General features: G+C 44.0%; 1 protein-coding gene across 13 annotated transcripts in view; it reads left to right on the plus strand.

Annotated features, from left to right (window-relative positions):
- Positions 1 to 15,642, plus strand: part of CADPS (calcium dependent secretion activator) — a 216,362-nt gene that overhangs the window by 97,111 nt on the left and 103,609 nt on the right. For all 13 annotated transcript variants that reach the window (XM_071550343.1, XM_071550331.1, XM_071550332.1 and 10 more), the window contains exons 7-9: positions 5,985 to 6,096; positions 10,134 to 10,273; positions 11,653 to 11,719. In XM_071550343.1, the coding sequence (XP_071406444.1) occupies positions 5,985 to 6,096; positions 10,134 to 10,273; positions 11,653 to 11,719 (319 nt within the window). The remainder of the gene's footprint in view (positions 1 to 5,984; positions 6,097 to 10,133; positions 10,274 to 11,652; positions 11,720 to 15,642) is intronic.

Below are 15,642 nucleotides of genomic sequence, written 5' to 3' on the forward strand. Positions count from 1 at the left end.
TAGCTGTCCCCAATCCAGCATCCCCAAGCTAGCAGTGATTTATTGCGTTCTCCCACTGAAACACAGTTGTGTGTGGAGCTGCACCCCACAGTTCTCCAGCTGTGTGACCCAGCCTGTGGGTTTTCTTGGAGAGCCTGAAAAAAGCCTGAATTCTTCTGTGCCTCTGGGATTTTTCAAATCCCAAAGACACGAACGAAGAACCTATTATCCATTGCTGTTACTCATGAGACTTGCAAAGAGTACATATTTTCCTGAAGGCTTTGGAATGCCCTACTTCTGTTTATTATGGCTTTGTGACCCAGCTGGTGCAGGTGTGAGCACCTGCCTCTGCCACGTGTCACGGACATGTCTGTGCTGCCACATCTCTGCCAGTTCAGTGCTTCACCAGCACTGCTCCAACAAGGAGTGAGCTGTCTGCTCTCCCAGCACCTGCTTGTGAAAGCTCAGCACATGGGCAGCATTGTCTAGTTCATGGTGTTCCTAGAAGCTCCCCAGTGCTCTTTTCATTTTCAAAAAAAGGATATTTTCATCCCAGCAGGATTACTGCCATCCCTGCATCAGGTTTTGCTGTTGAGTGAGTAAGTCTGTGTGTGCTCAATTATAATGAACTGCAGCCTCAGAGTATGGGCAGGGAAGGTTCAGAAAAATCACTGATGTCGTGGTTATCAACCTCTAGTTCATGTTTTTCAATGGCTGGTAAATGTAAAGTATTACAGAATATAGCAAAAAGCTTTCCTGCATGCTTCTTTACCTGCAGTTAACTGTTAAACATGTTTTAAGACCATTTGTTTTCCTTCTTGCCTGTCTCTAGAAATATGTAAAAAAGAAGCACACCTTAGCGTTACATTAGAGGAGAAGGTGCACTACTCCATCAGCTGCATGAGGGTAGGTTAGCTCAGTGCCTGGCATGCTTCTGCTCTAACTCTGTTTTTTCCCAGTGCTCAAGCTTTGGGCATACATGATTTATGGCCTAAGATTTAAGGATGCTTCCTGCAAAGGTCTCTTCTGGGAGGAAAGGAGTGTGCTAAAGACATAAAGTCATCATTTGCTAGACAGGATTTCAGGAAGAACTAAGTTGAGACTGTATGTAGCATTTCAGCCTCTCAGCGATGAAGTAGGATTGGAACACCACCGTCAGAGCAGCATCCAGCTCCAGCAGGCACCATGGCTGGGCACTGCAGTAAGCTGAAACCAAGGCTGGATTAAAAGCATCACACTAAACATAAGGTGACTTTGCTGACATGTATTTGCTGAAAAAAAAGGCAGTGTCTATCAGGCTGATGTCTGTGCCACCCTCGTGATGAGCTTCCCTTTACCAGCTGTCTCAGCTTGGAGACCAAACCACAAATACACCAGGAGGGACACAGATATGCTGGTGTGGGTGTCAGGAGGGAAAAGATGAGGAATGTGGATGAAGAAAAGTGCATGACTCTCCTGCTGGTACCAGCAGTACATGAGGGAGGGAGACAGCCAGACCACCTGGTCTTGTTCTCACAAGATCCCACTCTGGTAGCAGGGAACAGTGAGTGAGGTTGAGCTGACCTTGCAAATATTGTCCCAGACATGGTTACATATATATTAAAGGCCTTTCAGCTGGACTTCTGTGCCCCTGTACACAGCCAGCTGGCTGTGCAGGAGGGTCGATGCTGCTGCTGCAGGTTTCAGTCACTGTGCCCCTGCAGGGATGGAAGCAGCTGCATGTTGCATTCTGCCTTCCCAGGGACATGTTCCTGGCCTGGGAGTATGCAGGCACTGCTGCTGAGTTGTTTACACTGGGAAAACTATACCAAGCTGGTAGCTCAATAAACTGGTGCAAATCTGACCAACAGGTAGGAATGTTATTCTGCAAGACTTTTACAAGTGGTGAATTTGTGGAAACAAGTCAGAAGGGCATCATCTCCAGCAGAGATGATCTGTCCCGGGATACTGCTGGGTGCATTGACCATTAATGCACACCCAGACTGAACCCACTGAGGGAAGTGCATGGCTTTCCTTTAGTACCCACTTTTATTTTCATTTTCTGATTTTTTCACTTTTGTTCCATGCAAGCTGGAAACCAAACCCAGTTCAATAAACATATCTGTAGAGGGATAAAAGGTGTCCTCTGGCAGTTTGAAGCCCATGAGAACCGGTCACGGATCATGTTCGAATGTCAACCCTGTGGAAAGCACATGGCTCTCCAGCTGCTTCCATGTTAGCCTACTGACAGGCTGAGCTGGTTAGCAGGGCTGATTCACGGCCCAGCAATATAACCCAGTTGCACTTGTTTTTTATTTATAGAAATCACAGGCATTAATGTTCTGGCTACATCAAGTTACAAGAGCGGTGATGGAAGGAGAGTGACTGTTTCAAATTAGTCAGGGGCTAAGCAGACTTGCTGGAGACCACAGTGTTCAAATTAAAAGATTTGTGGCATTTGCTTGGGTATTAAATATTTATGTTCACTTTTAGGAAGATCCTGGGTGGTAAAATTTCCAGTAGAGGAACTTACATGTTAAAGTTGAACAGAAATTACTAAATCAGTGTCTCTCAAAGACAGCTGAGAAAATTATGCTTTAGGCCACATAAGTGGGATATCATGGAGAAAAGCAGCTGGAGTCAGAAAACCTCTTGCCTGTTTCATGTGGTACATGAGTGCAGTCAGAGCAGGGATCCTTAGCGGGTTTTGCTCAAACCTTATTCATATCCCAAATACTGTTTTAGTCACACATTGTAACATAGCAGTCCCATGGTGTCTTAATGTTTTTCTCCTTTTAGCTAGGTGGTAATTTAACTTTATAATTGCTGTGTCTCCATTTTAGTAGCGCTCAGAGGCTGCAGCCTAAGATCAAAATGTAAAGCACTGCCCTTCCATAGGATGAAGACAGTTGTTTCTGCAGTGATCTTACAGCAGGAAAGAGTAAGAGCTTGGTACAGCATCAACAGGAGTCTGGTTGGTCTTACCATTTTTGGCCATAAGTTCTGAAGGGCTGAGTAGCATCAACCTGAAGGTTTGCCAGATGAGCAGCATGTCACTTGAGACAGCTGACAGCAGCCTGGTCAGAGCAGCCTGGCACCTGCATTGGCATCACTGTCCATTATGTGGCAGGGAGGAAAGTGCTTGTGAGAGCTTCCAAATGCTCCTGAAATCAGACAGGTGAGCCTATCCTTCAAGTGCTCCATATTAGATGAGCCCATTGAGGTATTGGGAGACAAGAGCTGACCTTTGTTCCCTGTTATCCACTCCTGCCTTCTGGATATGTGTCATTTTATGTTTCATTCAGGAAAAAATCTCAGCACTTTAGACTCTTTGATCAGTAACTGTGATGGCATCTCTAGGTGAATATGTAGACACAAAGTCTACAGTGATTATCTCCTTATTTTCCTTGTAAAAGGTAATACAAGGGCCAGCATTTGTGAGGTTAGTACCTCTTTGCAGTCAAGACTTTAAATTCTTATCTTAAGTTTGATACCTAAGTAGGAACCCTGGAGACACAAGTAGATGCTACTGATACCGCTGGAACAGCAGAGATGCCATAAATAGGGCAGTAATTCTAGTAGAGTCCCTTTGCACAGCAGCATTTCTTGATCAGTTCCAGGCTTTGGAATGCACTGAGCAATAAGAAATCCTGGGCTGAGGGTTCAGGTGAGATTCAGATAGTTAATACGGTCCTGACTGAAAAAGTACTGTCAGGGTTTTTCTGCTTGTGTACTTCTTTTTCTGTGGCATGTATATATATATATTTTGGCCAGAATGACATTTATTTGCCCTCATTTGCAGAAGTTTTATTGCTTTGAAGTGTCAGCTTGAACTCTGTGGTAGGGGACAAAATAGCATGGCTACTTCATGAGATTTGTCCAGAATGGGTCCCAAGGCACTTTGCCAACAAATGAACTCCTGCAGTGAAAACCTGCTTAGTGATTCAATGTGGAAATTAAACCATTACATTGTTAGTCCCTCAGAAGATCCTAATCCCTATCTACTGTCCAGAGCTAATTTTCTCAACAATAATTTAACACGCAGCCCAGATAAACTGGGTACTTAGATTGAATACAAATGATATTTCAGTGACATAAATTATGGCCTTATGCTAAACATCACTATGGCAACTAATGACATCACCACAGGCTCCAACCAGCACAAACCCCAACTTTTGATGGTATCCATTTGTTGGTGCAGATCTTTTCAGGGCTTTTGGGGGTATGAATATTTAAGCACCACAGTGTTGTCAAGGGTTTGCTATGTATGTTTACTGTCATTTGAAACATTTATTCCCTTTGTGGTTAATGTTGTTCTCATGAAGGAAAGCTAATGAAAATTACTGTTTGTATTTGGTTAGTAACATTTGTTGATAACATATGGTCTGGGAATGCTTCAGCAAATAAGAGCTTTTTAATAGTAAACAGAGATATGGGTTCTATAAAGCAGATGCTGTCAAAATACACAGCGTAAGGTTGGATATTTTCTTACTTTTGCCTCTTACCCAAAGCAAGATTATCTCCCTACTTTCCCTCCTGGTGACAACACAGTTTTTTAAGAGGGAAAACATAACCTGTGACCTGAAACTGTGATTAGAAAATAAAGTTGCTTCTTGGTTCTTATGCTTAAGCAGTTATTAGGTAGTTGATGGCTCACATGAAAAAGATATATTATAGAGGACTTGACTGGACCTTTAGTGCTCTAGATAATTTATGCCAAACTTCTGCTCTCTGGCATTGGTGGCAGTTTGATTCATCATCATAAAAGACGAAACATGTGGAGCCCGTGGCACCAGGAGAGAAAACTTTAAAGCAAAGCTGACAAAGAAGCTGAGTTTGTTAATCAGCTCTGCACTGAACATGCTTATCTGCTGAGCTCGGTTGGACAAGATTTGCTCAGTGGAGAAAAAACATAAACTGATAGTTTTAGAGCACAGGAAGCAGTAAATTATTATTCTCTGATAACTTTGCAGTGCAAAACCTGCTTCTTGGTGTTTATCTTTGAGGAACATCTAATCATTGGACCACATCATCTGAGCCTTTTCAAGAGAACTGCCGTTGTTCAGCAGAGGATCTGGTTTGAGTACAGCATAAAATGAGAAAGTGTCATTAACAGAGTGAGGGCAAAGTGGTTAGTAAGGTACAGCATAATCTCTCATCTGACTTGCAGCATTCTGGGTTACAGTGTGTGCTGCACCACATCACTCACAAGTGTTGCTTATGACACTCTTGGTGGGGTCCCACATGGAACGTGTTCATGTTCTTTACACACTTGGGCAACTTGTAGTTGCAAAAGTTGGAGGTGTCCTCCAGAGACATGCATATCTGGAAGGCTTTCTCGCACCCTGTGGGTCATTCAGCCTCCACAGTGTTCCTTTCCAAGCCATAGAACGACTCATGGAGTACAAATAGTAGACAGTGGTCTCAGTTCATTGTGTATTTGGAGAGGTTGCATCTTCCTGGCCACTACCATCCCATCCACAGGGAGCTGGTGTCCTGCTCTGCAGTCCCAGCAAGCTAGGATTACTCCAGACATAATGGCTTGAACTTAAACTTGACCTGAGCTGAGACTTGGAGGAGGACCCAGGTTAAATTACAGTTTCTTCAAAAAAACAAACCTCGCTATCAACCTGAAAAGGGGAGGTTAATTGGCCAAGAGAAGAACAGAGGTGTCAGTGATTACAGACATCTGGGTGCAGATGTCTTCAATCCTCAACTTCTCTTGTGACTACACAGGCTGGCACTGCAGGAGATATATTGTTCTTTCTAAATAAGAAAGTTCTCTTAAATTTGTTTTCATGCTGCTCCCAAATGCTCTTTCTTTCCCCCCAAGAACCATCATGGGTTTTACAAACATCTGTCCCCCATTTCCCAGAGAAGATAATTAATGCCTTTGTCACTCAGACAACCCAACCACTTTAAGCTTGTGTCAGACAGGACATTTTGGATTAACCATTGCACACCCAAGCAGTGTTGCTGCTGACCTGCCAGCTGAGCTGAATACCTTTCTGTCCTTCTTTTCACAGCTGGGGCACCCAGGGAGACTTCACAACAACCCACGCACTTCCTGCAGTGAAGGTGAAGCTGTTCACAGAGAGCACAGGAGTGCTGGCTCTGGAGGACAAAGAGCTTGGGAGGGTAAGGAGATTTTAAGTTTAATAATGTTTCCTTCTGGCCCTGCTTTTCTAGAGAAATCTCTCCTGTACGGAAATATCTTTGAAGCACAACATGCTCTGCTTTTTTGCCAAGCTTCAGGAGGGGAGAAGAAAGCAAGCACTGCACTGCTGGAAAGGAGTGTATCTCGCATGCTGTCTTTGTTGTGAGTTTTAATGGCAGCATTTCAGCTGGCTGTGCCTGCTCTGAGCAAAGGCAGAGGATCTTGTGTGCAATATTGGCAGTCCGGAAAGCCTTAGAAGTTGCTTACGGAAATGGACATTCCTGAGGCAGAAAAGGGGATTATGCTGAAGCAAAAAGAGGGGATTTAAGTTTGGCAAGGGAGTGTTAAGCTGCTCTCATATCTGCTGAGCAGCCGGTGCACAGTTTGAGCTTTTGAAAGAACTGACTGCAGCACTCACTGCAAAATGCTCAGAACCCTGGGGATGGTGGCCAAACTGGTGGCTTCAGTGGGGCTGGACTGGGGACAGAAGCATGGGGCTTCACTGGTCCCATCAGTGGTGTTATAGCAAAGAGCTCAGGTTCCCAGGGTACTGGTCACAGAGCAAACCTTCCTACCCCATCTCTGCCCCTCACCTGTGCTGCCTAAACCAGTGTCCTGGGACTGGTGGCCCTTCATCACTGCAGCCCACAGCTCCAGAATGTCTGTGTATAGCGCTTTTCTGTGGCTTTGGGACACTTCAGTCATCTCCATAGATATTTTCCATCTGTATAATTTATGTTGTCTCCAGGCATAAGTGACAGCAAACTCTCTGTTATGCCTTCCTCATCTTCTCAGGCTGAGGGGTCAGCATGGTGAAGACCCAATAAAAATTGGTTCAGTGTAAGAGAGCTTGGCACCTCCTGTGTCATGGCTCAACATGACCCAAGTGTTCTCCAGGAGCAGCCTGGCCTCTGTCTGCCCATTTCTGCAGCACATCTTGCTGTCCACCCTGTCTACATGGCTATGGTCAAGAAATCCATGGCCAGGAAAGCTGCTGATCCTGTGGCAAGCCCAAGTACAGTATTTCCAATTATGGACTAACCTGTTGGGGTGTTTCTTGCTACTTCTATGGCTGCTTGTGTCTTGACTCAGGAGTCCATACAACATCTTGTCTAATTTACATGGGTTTATATTAGTTCTGTTTATACAAGGGCCACAGATTCTTCCAAGCAAAGCTACCCCTTCTTTTCTTCTCTCAATCTTCTTTTCTAAGAGAGTTACAGCCCCTTTGGACTTTCCTCATCCACACCTTAATCCTTCCTTTCTCTCTGTCTTCCTCCTTTTTTGACAAAGAGGATGACCCCAGTAGGCTGCAGTACTCCAACAGAAGACCTACCATTTTTTTTGCTGAACAGCATCATAATATTTTCAGGATTATTTTCAAAACCTCCTACTTCAAACAGCCTGGCACCCTGCCTTTATCCACTGTGGCATGCTGAGTAGAACTTTTGCCCCACCCAGCCTCAATGCCATTCAGGGATTTTCCCCTGAGTGGTTACGCTCAGTGCAGACCTGCTTGCTTTGTAAGTCTTGTTTCCACTGGCAGCCATGAGCCATGCTGACTTTGCTGGTCTGGGAAAGCAATTAGCTGTGCATGTTGTTCTGAAAAAGATGTCAGGCCCCAAAGCAACCCCTCTTGCCCTGAAATGTTGTTGAGCCAGCCCTACCAATATGCTTTAATTCCCAGTCCAGCAGGAGAACATCCCTCAGCTCTGAGTTTCTGCTGGCCAGAGGACATGGGCCAGCAGTGATGAGTGTAGGGAGCTGGCAGTGGTTCCCCCTGGCCCATGGCCACCAGCGCTTTCAGTCGGCCAAACTTCAAAGGGATGCTCAGTGTGCCCGGAGCGGTCGAGAGATGACGCGTGTCTGCTCAGGCTGCATCAAGATTTCTTCTTTAATGTAATAATGGAACCGGAACGTGTTAAGCCCCTGGTATAGCTGTTGGAGTGGGCAGGAACCTGTCTGCACAAAGGGAAGAGGGAAGCAGGTTTTATACACAAAACACCCCTGCTCAGCCACCCTTTGAGCAGTGGCTTTGTGCTCTGCCAGGCGGGTACAATGCCCACTTTCTATTGCGAGTGTTAAATTGGCAACCGGCCGCCACTTCTCAGCTCACCACTTTTATCCAAAAGAGAGCTGAAAAATGCTCCCAAGCCACACACTGCTGGATGGGCAGCTGAAGGCATGGGAATACATCCTGGCCCTATTGAAGCCAGTGGCAGGGCTCCCATGGATTTCAGCCATGCCAGTACTTCAGCTACTGAGAGCAAGGGGGTGAAGAGCTGTGAATTACAACACCACTGAGAAAAGTTTATGTGCCTTTGATGAAAAAGAGTTAGAAATCAAAGTAGAGAGCATCCCAAACACCCTGAGTGGCTGCTGCCTCACTAAGAGATGCAGTTTAACACAAGTGTACATACTTGCATGGCCTGCATTGTGGTGGGGTTCTTTGGATACTACCCAGTTTGGGTCCATCATGTTTCCAACACCCCCCACCCCATGTGGAGAACTCACTTCTCATCTTCAGGATTTGCTTAAATGTGGTTTTTTCCAAGAGTAATGCAGTACAGACTGGTGTTGCTCAGTTATCTGAGTGACTAATAACAGCTTCAGATTCCTGCCAGAGAAAGCAATTCAATAAAAGAAGTGATAAATAATGTGAATGAATAAGGGTGAAGTTGAGAATCTACTGATGTTTACCTCAGGCTTTATAGGAGGCGATAAAGTAAGTTTTAGAGTTATTCATCAGAGGGTAATAACATCAAGGATATTTTGGTGGAAAACAGACCCTAGGTTGTTGACTCAGCAGTAGAGTTGAAGAGCAGAGGAACACAAGGTTGTAGTCTGGGTAGGACTTTGGCAGAAGCATGGACTAAGCATGAACAAGGAATGAATGATGGCACCACATCATTTAACGAGGGTGAAGGTGCTATTTGTAAAACAATTTACTTGACTAATGGTTAATGGATTTAAAGGAGATTCATCTCACTACAGAACAGTGGAAACCTGAATGAATATGTGTCAGATAAAGTCACTGAGAGTGAAAGACCTCTGAGAGTGAAAGCATCAGAAGGACAATAGATGGAGGAGGGAGGAGATTGGGCCACCTCAAAGGACATATGGAAACACCAGAAGAAGATGGTCAGTGTGGTGTAGTTTCTGGGGGAGTACTCTGCCTCTTACTTTCTGAGAGAGGTGCTCTGTTTAGTAGTGGTAATGAATGAGTGAGAAAAGCACAGCTGTGATCAGGGAAGATTATTCGCCTCTTGGAGCCTTTCAGTTACTTTGAACCAAGCACTTGCACTGGTATTCATCTGCAGTCACTGGTGTACACCAGCTGGAGACCCTTCCATCATTTCCTCACTGCTTGAAATCGAAGCAAAGTCCTGCAGCCATTGATGTCATGATGTGAGATGCAAATTTTATCTGCTGTCACAGCACAGTCACACACCAGCCTAAGATGTTGCCTACTTTATCCAGTCATCATAGTAAACAAACGATCAAGCCAACTTTTCTCACAACTTGATAAAGGCAGTAGATGAACTACTGTAGGTAGAGCTTTCTGAGCCTTGAAACAGCACACCTCACATGGGAAGTGTGAGGGAGGCTGGAGGCTGTCCAAGTTGTACAAGTCTGTGGGTAATGGCAGTGGGCAGTCTCAGCAGAAAAACTTGTTGCTGGTTTGCTCAATCACATCAGTCCACCATCATGTCTAGACTGATTTATCTGGACTGTTGCAAGTTCATTTACCACAATCTTTCCTTGAGTGACAGGAGCTGATAATGAGGTTCTGTCTGCACAGCCCCATGAGCTGATAGAGGAGCCAAAGAATACATGACCTAATTCCAAAATAATAAGATGTACTTTAAAAAAGAAATAAAAAACTACCTTATGTGAATAGGCACATCCAGACTGACTTTTAGGGTAAAAGTAGCATATCTGATATGTTTCTGTTCCTCATTAAACCCCATTTGGTAATAATTTTTCCCTTCAGCATTGTTGGTTTTAATTCTTGCAGGTTGTTCTCCACCCTACTCCTAATAGTCCAAAGCAGTCAGAGTGGCACAAAATGACTGTCTCCAAAAACTGCCCGGACCAAGACCTGAAGATCAAGCTTGCTGTACGAATGGATAAGCCTCAAAACATGAAGCACTCTGGGTAAAGACTTGTCTCCATCTGAACTCTTTTTGTTTTGAGTGTGCATTAGGAAATTTCTCTTTTTTGAGATTCTGAAAAATAAAGAGTTTTTCTCAAGTTCACAAGAGGTGAAAAGGAAATATAAATATAAAAATGGCATTAGTTCAGTCATTTTTAGTGCACTTTCCATATTTTTAGCCTAGTCTTTTTTAATCCATATGGGCCAAACAGTTTAAATTTTAAACAGTATTCCTCAGAAAATTGCTAGTTATGCTTTTCCTGTGAGGAAATAATAAGTGAACTGCCTGACTTTTTTCTTGAGAATAATAATACAATTTTCTAAGTTATTCTGTTTCCCTGCATTGACTTGTCAGAACCAAAAGCACAGTGCACCTTCTGTTTGAAATAAACCCTAGTGTGATTTGCATTATTTGCACTGAGATACACAACAAAGCCAAATAGCAGTTGCCTGCAGTAGGACTAATAATCTGAAAGGTTAGAAGGGAGACCTCTCTCCTGCAGGAGTGGGTGTCAGAGGATCTGGGGCCAGAGAGAATTTGTAGCCTAAACATTCATCAAGAGTATGATGGATCTCTTCTGGCATAAGGAACCCATAGCATAATCAAAAATGAAGTGGTTTTCTATTTGTTGAGCCAGAAATAAAGTAATTATATTGATACATTAAACAGATTAATGTGAGTAATATCCCTGTGTTTATTATTAGCCCAGTGCTGCCACGAGTTTTGCCAGTGTCTGTATTACAGTGGCCACTTCATCATAGAGATTAAAAGCTTATTTTGACATTAATTTTTAAATTTAATTCTTTCTTTGTAGAAAACAGCAAATTCACTCCTCATGAGAAATTATCCTGTTTCCTTGAATAATCTGTAGCCAAGGGATTTATAGGAATTCAGCTGTTCAACAAAGTGTTTAGTCGGTTCAGTGGATACTGGGATCCTGGGTACTGAGTTTGATGCAGGAAGTGTCCCTCTATTTGGCAGCTCCCCTCAGCCAAATGGTTTTATGAAGGCATAAAGTAGCACTGGGGGTTTCTCTCCCATAATTCTTCCGTTGCAAGTGTATTCTTTGCCCATCTCACCATGTTGTGTCTCTTCTCTGGCATCAAAGTGTTTCAAATTCTGAGCAAGTTTGAATGACAAAGGGAAGGAGAGAATTAATACTGTGTAATGTTGAGACTTTGGAAGCTTTTTGTGTCACTTTCTTTACAGGTTATTTGTTCAGGCTAGAAATAAACACATTCATGAATGCTGGTGGGCTTGAAAATCCTGTAATTATTTCTGCTCATGCAATGACTTCATGTTCTAGGTGTAAAGAAAATACACTCAAGAGAACAACAGATAGTCACTTGTGTAATGCATTCACCTGTTCTCTTCTCCTAGGTATTTATGGGCCATTGGTAAAAATGTTTGGAAGAGATGGAAGAAACGATTCTTTGTCCTGGTCCAGGTAACAGATGTAACTAGAAGTGATCTTAAATCACACCATGAAATATTTAATTCTGTCCTCTGGCTATTTGCAGTGCCTTGTTATAGATGCTGAGCTGTGGTTCTTTGTAGGGTGTCTGTTAAGTCATTGGTTTTTTTTCTAAACACGTTCTCAAGGCTATCCCAGCTATGAGTTTTTAGATGCACCTGAATACTTGACGAAATGGTGAATCAATTTTAGTGAGGAATTAATGAGGCAAGCAGAAAGCTCAGTCTGTCTTGGCTAGAGGTTCTTGGGTGTAGATGCTTCCTTTTGAGCCTCCAGATTAAATTCAAATCTGCAGAAGTTTCATCACTGGCTGCATCAGAGTCAGCATATCATTCTTGGTGTTTATCTTGCCTGCACATTCATTACTGCTTCTCATTGTCTGCAGCTCTCATTGATCATTTTGCAATGTCTTCCTTTTTCCCTTTTCTTTTTTTTCACTTTCTGACCTCCCAGTTTCTGTAGACCTGTGTATTTGACAATGGTTAAGAATTTCAAGGAAATAGGCAAACGTCCTCTGTGACTTAAAAAGATCTGGTCAGTACTTGGTGTGTTAGATCTTCCCTCACCTTCCAAGGTGGCCACTGCATGGCCACAGAAGTGTGTGGCCCCAGTGTGAGTGATCCATCTCCACACCAACCTGAGAAAGCCACAGAGTCCTCTTGGGTCTATCTCTCTCTTTCACTCCTCTCTGGACTCCTCGAGGTATGTTGTCTCCAAGTATGGGAAATAAAAGCTTTGTACAGGGTCCTGTATGAAAGTAACACAGAGATGCTTCAATGGAATAACATGAGATCCAGTTGAGATCTTGTGCTAGCACAGATCTAAAGTGATCAAGTCAGAGGGTGAAATCCTGCTGCTGCTGAAGCAGATTGCAGGTCTGCTGAAGAGGAGCAGGGATTTCACCTCTGTGTAAGAACAGAGATGTTGTAAAGCAGGTGCACGAGGCTCCACAATTGGCGTGGAGCATGGTTGTGTGCTGGCTGTCCTGTGCTGGTAAGGGCAGGAGTCCAGGCAGTCCATCTTCACCTTGCACAGCTGGCCTCTCTGGTCCTAAATCACCTACTGTAAACTGGTTAGTTTCTTTGGGGTTAATTATTGCTCCGAGTTCAGCTGTCTCAGTAGGAAGCTCAATTGCATTCCTTCCCATTTCTCCATCACTGCCACTTCCATAGGACTAAACTGTGGGGCAGATGAGAAAATCCATCCTTGGGAAGTGAAAGGGATGACCTGTGTAAGTAGGAGGCTATTTGGAGAGAGATCAGTGGAGAACCTAGTCCAATAACCAGGTGTGATCAGCAGGGATAGTTTTAAGTGCATGTTTTGAACTCACATGGGGACAAAATGGCCACAGAGAGGGGGAAGTTAGCGTAGAGCAGCCACAGGAGATGCCTGTAACTGTCTTTCCTTTTGGGAACATTATGCACTGACCCTGATCTTCAGCAGGGATTGAAGGATTGCTTTTCTCTGTATGTTTCCTTTATTATGTTCTGAAATGAAGTTAAAACTGCAGTGGCAGACTGTGATCACCTGTAGAGCAACTGGTATTGTTTTTCCCTGAGAGACAATTGAGTTCTTTTAGACCAAGTTCTCAGTTCTTTTTTTTCCCTGTGAACAAGGATTCTCCAAAGCAGAGAATCATCTTTCCTAACACAGTTTCTCCCATAAATAATTCTATTGGTGCTCTTCTGTGCAAGGGTTTGCAGGTTTGAGCATGTATTCCTTTGTGTCTCTCAAAGACTCTTTCTTCTGGCCATTTGGTGTGGTTGCATTTGCTTCTCTAGTTTTCAGTTGCTATATATTCTTCAGCTTGCTGTGGAATTGAAGCTCTCAGAGTTATTCCATGTTTTCTCATGTTACTAGGTCTGTATTCGTCAGTTGGCATATCAGATCAGAATTTGGCCAGAAAAGCAATTCATTTGAATAAGATGAGCAGACTTTTGCCCCCAGAGAGTCTCTCTAGCCCACCTCAGAAATTCCAGCTGCCACTGCAGCTTCTCTGTTATGTTACCGTTTGCTCAACATTTGGTGCAATGTAAAGTGTTCTGCCGTACATCAAATATAAACAAGAAACACTCTCTATGCAGTCCCTCAGATGTAGTTTGAGCATATTGAACATGTCAGCAGGCAATAAAGATGGAATAAAAATACTTTGCTGTCCGTATGTTTGTCATTTGCTTTTCATGCAATGCAAAGGATGGGTGCTGATACGAACAGGGATTGGCAGTAAAGGTGTTGATGTCCAGGATGCTCTGAACTCTGCTAAACCACAGACAGAAAATAACGCCCACAGGAAGGTGAGCTGGCTCTGTCACATAGAGAACAGACAAGGAGCAGCCCCTGTTTTAGGAGCTCACTCATCCACACCAGGCTCCTGCCTGCACCAGAGCTGAGATATGGAGTCCAAAGCATAAAGTCCATTTGGGATATAGTGGTCTGGTCAGTCCATGGCACTGCTGGGAGGTCAAGATGTGTACATTTGGATAAGTAACTAAACATTTCATTTCTGATCCCTTGTCTCTCTTACCTGTAGCATCTTCTATTGCAGGTCTGTCTCCTCTCCTGTTGCTTGCAGAGTAACCCCCTCCTCCTGCTCTTGTGCCCTCTCCTCCCCTCTTTTCCCATTTCAGATGGACACAGCCTCGGTTCCTTCAGTGCTGTTGGGTGGTACCACTCTGCCTTTTGGTACCAGCAGCTAAGAAATTCATGATAATAAATACTCAAACTCTTCATAACCACTTAAACAAGGCACAAAGGTGCCAAACTGCATGGGCGGCACCAGGGAGGAAGGTGTTGATGGCAGTTTGTCTCTTTTGTGTCAGTGATGCCTCGCCGGCATGAACGGAGGCTTTGCCCGTATGGAGAGAAAGGAGCTATGCCTGGAGTGCTTCCACTGCTACTTGGCTTGTGTAAGCCCTAGAGAGAAGGGGAAAGGAGCAATAACTGCCTTGTAATTTGGGTGGAATAATCCCTCGCACCTTCTGTGTCTGTGTAACTGCAAGGGTTATACAGGAGTGATTTGTTTGGGTGTAGTGGGCTTGAGCAGTTCCTTTGTGCCATTTCTAGACCTGAGCCTTACCTCTCCAGCACCTGTCTTGCTGGGTGGACTTGGCTTAACCCCTTGGGGAAGGTTTACAGCCTGACACGGCTGGCAGAGCTGGTGTGTGTGCTCCTCCAGCACGGATCCATGCATTAAGAGGGGTTAGTTTTCTCTTCCGAATGAATTGCAGTCCTCTCTGCACACTGCCCACCCTTCTCGTAGACACCCTTTGAGATGAGCAGCAGAAGAGCAGAATACTGATTAGATGTAAATTACATGGCAGAGACTCGTTACTTGCCTAATTTTAAATCCTGAGATATGCAGTGTGAAAGTGATGGCAGAATATGGCCCTGAGCTTGGATGGAAATGGTCGGCAGCATCACAAGCAAGGAAAATGCTTCGTAAAGGCAACCATAATGCCAGTGGCAGTGGTAAGCAAAAGCAGTGGAGCTATTTAGGGCAAAGTTCTCTGTGACTGGTTAGGAAAGAAAATGTACATCCATCACAGATGTTGTAAGTGTTCCCTAAAGTTGCTGTATCAGCTGCCTGAGCACAGCATACAAATTTCAGCCAGTTTGCCAATTAGACCCTTGATCATGCAAAGGCTGGGATTTTTGATAGCTGACAGAGCTTGTATTAATTCTTTGCAAGGTCTAATGTGCTGTACTGGCAACAACACCATGGTTGGTTCTGGTGGGTTTGCTGGATTTGCAATAGGAAATTTTTTATAATGATTCTTAAGGGCAAGTGAATTAATTATACTGAGGTTTCAAACTGAATCTGTTCTTCTCTTGTCATAACCCCATTTCTGTGCTCTGGCAGCATATGGGAAGTAACACTCCATGGTACCTGGATGACA

The sequence above is a fragment of the Pithys albifrons genome, chromosome 3, assembly GCF_047495875.1.
Source record: "Pithys albifrons albifrons isolate INPA30051 chromosome 3, PitAlb_v1, whole genome shotgun sequence".
In the NCBI taxonomy this organism is placed as follows: Eukaryota; Metazoa; Chordata; class Aves; order Passeriformes; family Thamnophilidae; genus Pithys; species Pithys albifrons.